The 9,141-nt window shown below is 64.4% G+C and overlaps 2 protein-coding genes across 2 annotated transcripts; both read right to left on the reverse strand.

Annotated features, from left to right (window-relative positions):
* Positions 1-2,242: 2,242 nt before the first annotated feature.
* LOC129147517 (lysoplasmalogenase-like) lies at positions 2,243-4,076 on the reverse strand. The gene is made up of 3 exons (XM_054709982.1): positions 3,872-4,076; positions 3,423-3,663; positions 2,243-2,701 (listed from the first exon to the last, which is right to left on the reverse strand). Exons 1-3 carry the CDS (start codon positions 3,920-3,922, stop codon positions 2,319-2,321), a joined length of 675 nt encoding a protein of 224 aa, XP_054565957.1. The 5' UTR covers positions 3,923-4,076; the 3' UTR covers positions 2,243-2,318.
* A 2,661-nt stretch (positions 4,077-6,737) lies between these two features.
* LOC103304202 (lysoplasmalogenase) lies at positions 6,738-9,072 on the reverse strand. Its single transcript, XM_054710079.1, has 3 exons — positions 9,055-9,072; positions 8,577-8,829; positions 6,738-7,838 (listed from the first exon to the last, which is right to left on the reverse strand). The coding sequence occupies exons 1-3, from the start codon at positions 9,070-9,072 to the stop codon at positions 7,318-7,320; spliced, it is 792 nt and encodes a 263-aa protein (XP_054566054.1). The 3' UTR covers positions 6,738-7,317.
* Between the last annotated feature and the right edge of the window lie 69 nt (positions 9,073-9,141).

Raw genomic sequence — 9,141 nt, forward strand, 5'->3', positions numbered from 1 at the left:
CTAAAGCGTGTCATGGGTGGAGAAGTCTCCTCTCTGCTGTAAGAGTCCCTTACAACACATCATCGCTGTAGAAGTCAGGCAGGGTTTGGAGAGCAGCTCTGACCCCTTCATGCCCTCAAATGCAGACCCCGAGGCCCAGAGAGGGACAGTGGGCTGCCCAGGTCACAGGCAGGACAAGGGCCACACCTGGGTTCTTTCTCCCTTCTGTCTCTGCCCCCCCCCCTTGCTACTGACCCCTTCCCAAAGATCCCCTCATCTTTCAGTCTCCTCACCTCCCCACCTCTCCTCTCCTGACATCGTATGTCCCTGGAGTGGGTTGAATTGTGCCCCTAAACACAGGTGTCCAAGCCCTGGCCAGTGTGGCTGAATGGATAGAGTGTCAGCCTGCAGACTGAGGGGTCTTGGGTTTGATTCCAATCAAAGGTACATGCCCAGGTTGCAGGCTCGATCCCCAAGTGGGGGTCGTGCAAGAGGCAGCCAATCAATGATTCTCTCTCATCATTGATGCCTCTCTCTCTCTCTCTCTCTCTCTCTCTCCTTCTCTCCCATCCTCTCTGAAATCAATAAAAGTAAATTAAAAATCAAAACAAAACAAACAAAAAAACAGGTATCCACGTCCTACGTCCCGGTCCCTGTGGAGGTGACATCATTGAGAACCCGGGCCTTTGGGGACACAAGAACAGGAGATCACCCTGGATTCAGGGTGGACCCTACATGCCACCAGCGATGTCCGTGGGAGGGGACACAGGGGGAAAGCCGTGTGGACACGGACGCCCAGGCCGGAGGGACGCCCAGGGGGCTGGGGCCACCGGACGCTGCAGAGGCAAGAAGGACCCTCCCCAGGGCCTGGGGCGCCGCGTGGCCCTGCCCAGCCTTGGCATTGGATATCTGCTCCCCAGAACTGAGAGAGACCACCCTCCTGTTGGTTTAAGCTCCCCCCGCCCCCCCCCCCCCCCCACAGGTCCCACCATGTATGTCATTTGTGACGGCAGCCACAGCAACACACACAGGGACCAAGTGTCCTCCTGGCCTCAGATCTAGAACCTCATCCCAGCCGTGGACCTGGGGTCCCGCCATCCAGGCCCCTGGGAGAGAGTCCTTGTCCCTTACGCCCTGGGCCCGGGGCCAATTCCCTGTGCCTACAGCTACTGATACCGTGTGGCTCACACACAAATGTCGCCCGAGGGTGAATCTCCCAGTCAGTGTTCTCACGCAACAAGGAAAAGGCCTGGCTGGGCGTGGCTCCGCGGTGGAGCATTGACCTATGAATCAGGATTTCATGGTTTCATTCCCGGCCTCGATCCCGTGTGGGCGTGCAGGAGGCAGCAGATGGATGTTTCTAACTGTCTATCCCTCTCTGTAAAAATCAATATTAATATTAAAAAAAGACAAATTCCTTACAATGAAAGTTAAAAAAAAATAAAAGGAAAAACTTGCCCTAACCGGTGTGGCTCAGTGGATAGAGCGTCGGCCTGCGGGACTGAAGGGTCCTGGGTTCGATTCCGGTCAAGGGCATGTACCTTGATTGCAGGCACCTCCCCAGTAGTGGGTGTGCAGGAGGCAGTTAATGGATGTTTCTCTTTCATCGATGTTTCTAACTCTCTCTCCCTCTACCTTACCTTCCTCTCTGTAAAAAAATCAATAAAATAAGTTGTTTTAAAAAGGAAAAATTTTGCCTGGCCAGCGTGGCTCATTGGTTAAGCCTTGACTCAGGAACCAAGAAGTCACCTGTTCGATTCCCAGTCAGAGCACATGCCCCATGCCCGGGTTGCGGGCTTGATCCCCAGTAGGGGGCGTGCAGGAGGCAGCCGATTAATGATTCTCTCTCATCATGGATGTTTCCCTCTTCCTTCCCCTGTCTCTAACTGCAGTAACAACATGGATGTTTTCAAATGGAAAATGTTGTTGTGAGATAGAAAAAGAAGAAATACCCTTGTGCTGTGACTGTGACCACGCCTCCCGCCCCTCCCCCAATAAAGGAGATGCTGTTTCCTGGTTCCCTTTACTCAGGCCGCAGGGAAACAGGTCAAGGCCAGCGGGAGGGGTCCGCAGACTGGGGAGCACCGGAGCTCACAGGAGCGGGCAGGGCTTGGCAGGCCCAGCCTGGGCCTGGCTGAGGGGCCTGGAACCCGGGATCAGAACCCAGGGGAGGTGTTCGGAAGTCTGCACATGGCTCCCACAGGTGAATGGAGGCCTGCAGACGGGAGTCCGGGAGCCTGGCTCGGCCCCCACAGGCGGCCCGGCTGGAAGGCCCGGCTGGAAGGCCCGGGTCCCTGCAGGAGCGGAGTGGGCGGACGCCGGCCCGTCGGGGCTCCTGATCAGTGGGTCTTGAGCTTGGGGCTCTGGAAGGCCGACAGGGTGATGAGCAGCTGGGCGGCGTAGTAGGTGGCCATGATCAGCAGGCGGCCGTGGGCCAGCGGCCGGATGAAGGTGTGCCAGGACAGCAGGGAGTCGGAGGCGGTGAAGAGCAGGGCGCCCCAGCGGGCGCTCCCGCCCCGGGCCAGGCCGCGCCACAGCATGGTGGACAGGGCCAGCGCGTAGGCCGACAGGGGCAGCACCAGGTCTGGCGGGAGGTGCAGCAGCAGGAGACCGGAGAACGGGAGGGAGGCCAGGACGATGGGCAGCAGGAGGCCGGGCCGCAGGGGACTGAACCCGAAGGCGCAGGCGTACAGCAGCTGGGCCAGGCCGAAGGAGAGGGCGCCTGCAGGGCAGGGGGTGGGGCACCCGTGAGACCGCTTCCCTGCGTCGCCCTGCCAGCTCCCACGGTCCCTGGCGGTCCCGCTTCCCCTGCCCTTGCTGTCCGGGGTCCGTCCTTCCTCTGCTCAGAACTGTCCCTCGACCCCCATCTCCTCCGCTCCCCACTTGGCTCCCCACCAGGTCTGTTTGGACCCACACACCAGACACACCGACCCCAGGGCCTTTGCACCTGCTGGTCCCTCTGCCTAGACCCGTGGTCGGCAAACTCATGAGTCAACAGAGCCAAATATCAACAGGACAACGATTGAAATTTCTTTTGAGAGCCACATTTTTTAAACTTAAACTTCTAATGCCACTTCTTCAACATAGACTCACCCAGGCCGTGGTATTTTGTGGAAGAGCCACTCTCCAGGGGCCAAAGAGCTGCATGTGGCTCGCGAGCCGCAGTTTGCCGACCACGGGCCTAGACCATCCGTCCTTCCCGCACCCCCTTCTCTGTGAGGCGTCCTACTCAGGACTGTGACACGGGGACCCCACCCTTCCTCCACGCCCGCCACTCACCCCTGCTCAGGTCAGGCTGAGCTCCCCAGGCGGGGGCGGGGTGTGTGCTGGTCACTCCGGGGCCCCAGGGCCTGCACATGCCCCCGGCCCCCGGCAGAGGCTATCAGGGAGCCGCCCCTGCACCCGGGGCCCCTGTGGGGGAAGGGACAGTGCGGCCCGCTCACCATAGAGGAAGCTCTCGGGCCAGATGAGGCAGGCATCCCCGAGGGCCGAGAGGAGCAGGGCCACCTGCAGGCGGAGGCTGGAGCGCCCCCCGGGGCCGGCCCGCAGGAGCCCCACCAGGCTCAGCACCGGCAGGCACTTGACCAGGGCGCCCACCCTGGACGGCGGGTCCTCAGGGATCCAGAGGAGGAAGTAGGCGGTGCAGGTGAGGAGGAAGGGGCTCAGGCTGCCCAGGTGCGGCTGCTTCCGGACAAACTGAGGCTCAGCCCCAGCCCTGGCCAGGACTCAGGTCTCGGGGCTCCCACCCCACCCCACCCCCACTCAGGGCCCCCAGGACATCCAGCCCCATGGAACCCAGCCTCTGGGGAGGCCAAGACCCCCCATTCCTCCAGCCTACTGGGGTCCCCGGGAGCCCAGGCCCAGCCCCCCTCCCGCACTCAGGGGCTCTCACTTGGGCCGAGGAGCGAGCGTTGCGGGGCGGCCCCTCTTTCCGGACGTCCATGACAGCCTGAGACCCCCCCACAGAGTGGCTGGAGCCCGGGCACCAGTGGCTTTGGGGGTGGAGGGCGGGCGTGCGGTTACACGTTAACCCGGGGAGCGTCCTGTGGACTCTGGGACTGATAACAGCCCAGGGAGATGCGTCCCGCCCAGGGATGGCTCTGACTGGCACCCACAGATAGGGTGCCCATCCCGGAGCAGGGGTCCCCCCTCCCCAAATGCCCCTGCCCTGGACCCGGGGACCAGGTTCCCCCCCCATCGCTGTGGGCTGAGGGGGCCAATTCCCCTCGCAGCCCCGGGCACAGCCCGGCCTCCTTCCCCAGGGGACGGGGCCACCATCACCCTGTGGCCGGTGGAGGGACCCCTTCTCCCTCCCCCTGCCCCCTGGTGGGGCATGCACCCCCCCCCCAGCACCTCCACACAAACACTTCCTGATCTAACAAATGCCAGTGACGAGCGCTCCGAGGTCACCAGCAGCCTGGGGTCCGCAGCCGTGGGCAGCCTGGGAGGCCAGATCCAAGGCTGCCCGGCCAGTGGGGGGGGCTCTTGGTCTGTTCTTGGACTGCACCCCCTGCACGCACACCCAGGGCCCCGCTTCCCTGGCCGCCCCCAGCACCCACCGCGCCTCCACGGGGGCAGGGGCAGGCCCTGGGCTGCGCAGGGTCCCCTCGTGGCCGGACAGAGGAGGACTGAACTGCGGACACGTGATGTTGGGGTGACTAAGGGCACCCCAGGCAGGCAAGCATGCTCATTCCACCTCATCAAAACGGTAAAACCCTCGGGGCTCCCACCGGAAGCCCCAGGGCGGAGCTGTTCCCACCGGGAAACCTCAGGGCAGGCGCCACCCGGGGCAGGGAGCTGGGCCAGCCCGTATGGAGGACAACAGCGCAACGTCCCCTAAGGAGCTGGCACTCGGCCTGAGGAAGGGACCATCACCACCGGTCATTTTAAAAAACGTATTTTTATTGATTTCAGAGAGGAAGGGAGAGAGGGAGAGGGAAACATCAATGATGAGAGAGAATCACTGATTGGCTGCCTCCGGCACGCCCCCTACTGGGGATCGAGCCCGCAACCTGGGCATGTGCCCTTGACCGGAATCGAACCCAGGACCCTTCAGTCTGCAGGCCGATGCTCTATCCACTGAGCCACACCAGCCAGGGCATCACCTGTCCTGTTACTGAAATGGGGGGAGGGCAGCCGGCGGGACTGTCGGCCGCCTTTTGGGGACACCTGCATGAGCGCTGCGCCCCGACAGCAGAGTCCAGGGAGAGGGAGGTGCTGGCTGCAGACGCCCCTGGATCAGCCGGACCTGAAGGAGCCCCTTGAGCTGCAGCCACAAAGAGCCGGGACCCGACTCCTGTTGGAGCTCAACCCACCAGAGCGGGGCTCCCAGCCCTCAGAACCCAGAGGCCCCGCTACACACACCCCATTCCCACAGGGTTCTCGTTCCTGCGGGCTGATGGGAACTGCCCCGCGTGGGCCCCGCAGCCCCCGCGATGCCGCCAGGCCCCCCGCGATGCCGCCAGGCCGGAGAAGGAGGCGGGGGCGGGGGGGGACTCACCGCACACCTGGGGGCTGGCCCAGGCGGGCCCCCCTGGCCAGCTGGCTGCCCTGCCAGGCGCCGTCCTCCCCATCGGACTCCCCAGAGCCCTGGCCCTCCTCCTCCTCCTCCTCCTCGTCGTCATCAAACTGCTGGATCCGGTCCTTGTAGCAAATCTCCAGCAGGTTGGTGTTGGGCTGCGGGGGGGGGGGGCGGGGGGCAGGGTGGGTGGGCGGCACTGCCCACAGCCCCCCACCCCCCAGCCCAGAGGACGGGGCGCCACTCACGTTCTCGTCGTCGGCGTTGAGGGAGAAGGTGATGCTGGCGGTCTTGTCGAAAGGCGCGCTGGGGAGAAGCAGGGGGTGAGGAGGCGGAGACAGGCCGAGGCGGGACAGGCCGCCTCCTGCTGCTCCTTCCCGCACGCACGCGCCCAGCTACCCGCCACCCGCCACCCGCCACCCGCAGCTGCGTCTCTGCCATCGTCCCCACTGGCTCACTCCCCGCGCGGCGCAGGCCCCCGTGGACCCTGGTGGAGCGGACGTCCTGCCCGGCTCCTGTCCAGCCCTCGCCCAGGTGCCCGGGGGACCGGGCGGAGCAGGAACCCTGTCTCGGCCGTGCCCGCCTGCCTGTCCCTGGAGCCCGCTGCCCGCCTCAGGGCATCACGGGCTCTTTCTTCAAGAGTGACCTCTTTCTTCCGCTCAGCGGGCACTTCCCTCAGGGCCCCGCAGCCCGGGGTGCCCTGGACACCGGGCCATGAGTGGCCTGCCGGGCCGGGGCTGAGTGGCAGCACCAGACTCAGGAAGGGGGCCCCACCCTGGCCGGTGTGGCTCAGTGGATAGAGCGTTGGCCCGGGGACTGAAGGGTTCTAGGTTCGATGCCAGTCAGGGCACACGCCTGGGTTGTGGGCTTGATCCCCAGTAGGGGGTGTGCTGGAGGCAGCCGATCAGTGATTCTCATCATTGATGTTTCTCTCTCCCCCTCTCAATAAAAAACTATGTTTTTAAAAAGGATGAAATACAGTTGCAATTACCCCCAAAAAGAAATACCCTTTTACTGTTGTGATGCCCCTCCCCCACCCCTCCCCAAATAAAGGAGGTGCTGCTTCCTGGTCCCCTTTGTTCAGGCAACAGGGAGAGAGATCAAGGTCAGCGGGCGGGGCCAGCGGACTCCGGCCGGGCTGCCCAGCTGCCCCGAGTGACGATGAGTGAATGACGCCTCTGACGTTTGCTGTGAGAGAGGCTAAGGGGCGGCCGGGCTAGAGGAACCAGCCAGCCCCGCCCACCGGCCTCGTCAGGCTTTTATTGCAGCAGCGTGAGATAAAGTTGACCTTTCGGATACAATCAGTTGGGGAAGTAATCTTGGGGGGCACATGTGTCTGCAGTGTCCTCTGAGCAAGGACACCCAGAGATTCAGCATAAGGGTTCCGGTGAACACCTGGGGGGCCGCAGGAGCACAGACTTGTGGGAAAGGTCACGGAACAACCCGGGCCAGCGCCTTTGGCCAAACTCCGCTCAGTGGGAATCCCGATAAACGGGGCGGGATTTCGGAATTTCCTCCTCACACACTTTCCAACCGTCTCCCCTGCTTCCCACAGACTCCGGAGGCCCCGGACTCACAGGAGCGGGCAGGGCTTGGCAGGCCCAGCCTGGGCCTGGCCGAGGGGCCTGGAACCCGGGATCAGAACCCAGGGGAGGTGTTCGGAAGTCTGCACACGGCTCCCACAGGTGGACGGAGGCCTGCAGACGGGACTCCGGGAGCCTGGCTCGGCCCCCACGGGCGGCGCCCGGTCTGGGCCCGGCTGGAAGGCCCGGGTCCCTGCAGGAGCGGAGTGGGCGGACGCCGGCCATCGGGGCCCCGGGTCAGTCGGTCTTGAGCTTGGGGCTCTGGAGGGCCGACAGGGTGATGAGCAGCTGGGCGGCGTAGTAGGTGGCCATGATCAGCAGGCGGCCGTGGGCCAGCGGCTGGATGAAGGTGTGCCAGGACAGCAGGGAGTCGGAGGCGGCGAAGAGCAGGGCGCCCCAGCGGGCGCTCCCGCCCCTGGCCAGGCCGCGCCACAGCATGGTGGACAGGGCCAGCGCGTAGGCCGACAGGGGCAGCACCAGGTCTGGCGGGAGGTGCAGCAGCAGGAGGCCGGAGAACGGGAGGGAGGCCAGGAAGATGGGCAGCAGGAGGCCGGGGCACAGGCCGCGCCACAGCATGGTGGACAGGGCCAGCGCGTAGGCCGACAGGGGCAGGACCAGGCTTGAGGAGCAGTGCAGCAGCAGGAGGCCGGAGAACGGGAGGGAGGCCAGGACGATGGGCAGCAGGAGGCCGGGCCGCAGGGGTCTGAACCCGAAGGCCCGGACATAGAACAGCTGGGCCATGGTGCAGGCGAGGACACCTGGAGGGCAGGGGGTGGGGCGCCCGTGAGACCCACTTCCCTGCGTCGCCCCGCCAGCTCCCACGGTCCCTGGTGGTCTCGCGTCCCCTGCCCTTGGGCCAGGCGGTGTCCTGGGTCTGTCCTTACTCTGCTCAGAATTCTAAAATCTCAACCTCCACGTCTCTGCTCCCACTGGGCCTCAGCATGGAGTCTGTTTGAACCCACACACTGGCACACCCGCCCCAGGGCCTTTGCACCTGCTGGTCCCTCTGCCTAGAGCAGTGGTCGGCAAACTGCAGCTCGCAAGCCACGTGCGGCTCTTTGGCCCCCCGAGTTTTTAGCAGAGGTCAGCTTAGGAGTACCCTAATTAAGTTAATAACAATGTACCTATCTATATAGTTTAAAAAATTTGGCTCTCAAAAGAAATTTCAATCGTTGTACTGTTATTTGGCTCTGTTGACTAATGAGTTTGCCGACCACGGGCCTAGACCATCCGTCCTTCCCGCACCCCCTTCTCTGTGAGGCGTCCTACTCAGGACTGTGACACGGGGACCCCACCCTTCCTCCACGCCCGCCACTCACCCCTGCTCAGGTCAGGCTGAGCTCCCCAGGCGGGGGCGGGGTGTGTGCTGGTCACTGCGGGGCCCCAGGGCCTGCACATGCCCCCGGCCCCCGGCAGAGGCTATCAGGGAGCCGCCCCTGCACCCGGGGCCCCTGTGGGGGGGGGAAGGGACAGTGCGGCCCGCTCACCCCACTCACCATAGAGGAAGCTCTCGGGCCAGATGAGGCAGGCATCCCCGAGGGCCGAGAGGAGCAGGGCCACCTGCAGGCGGAGGCTGGAGCGCCCCCCGGGGCCGGCCCGCAGGAGCCCCACCAGGCTCAGCACCGGCAGGCACTTGACCAGGGCGCCCACCCTGGACGGCGGGTCCTCAGGGATCCAGAGGAGGAAGTAGGCGGTGCAGGTGAGGAAGAAGGGGCTCAGGCTGCCCAGGTGCGGCTGCTTCCGGACAAACTGAGGCTCAGCCCCAGCCCTGGCCGGGACTCAGGTCTCGGGGCTCCCACCCCACCCCACCCCCACTCAGGGCCCCCAGGACATCCAGCCCCATGGAACCCAGCCTCTGGGGAGGCCAAGACCCCCAATTCCTCCAGCCTACTGGGGTCCCCGGGAGCCCAGGCCCAGCCCCCCTCCCGCACTCAGGGGCTCTCACTAGGGCTGAGTGAGGATGTGGGACCGCACCTCTTTCCGGACACCCATGTTCGCCTGTGACGCTCCCCCCCCAGAGTGGCCCATATATGGCACCAATGGTTTTGGGGGTGGAGCGAC

The sequence above is a fragment of the Eptesicus fuscus genome, chromosome 21 (genome assembly GCF_027574615.1).
Source record: "Eptesicus fuscus isolate TK198812 chromosome 21, DD_ASM_mEF_20220401, whole genome shotgun sequence".
In the NCBI taxonomy this organism is placed as follows: Eukaryota; Metazoa; Chordata; class Mammalia; order Chiroptera; family Vespertilionidae; genus Eptesicus; species Eptesicus fuscus.

Bases quoted from the DNA above. Each gene is read 5' to 3' on its own strand.
- LOC129147517 (XM_054709982.1), bottom strand. From the start codon at position 3,922: ATGGACGTCCGGAAAGAGGGGCCGCCCCGCAACGCTCGCTCCTCGGCC. The intron at 3,664-3,871 runs GTGAGAGCCCCT...TTTGTCCGGAAG, and splicing joins ACGCTCGCTCCTCGGCCCAA to CAGCCGCACCTGGGCAGCCT. The intron at 2,702-3,422 runs GTGAGCGGGCCG...CCTGCCCTGCAG, and splicing joins GCCCGAGAGCTTCCTCTATG to GCGCCCTCTCCTTCGGCCTG.
- LOC103304202 (XM_054710079.1), bottom strand. The intron at 7,839-8,576 runs GTGAGTGGGGTG...CCTGCCCTCCAG, and splicing joins GCCCGAGAGCTTCCTCTATG to GTGTCCTCGCCTGCACCATG.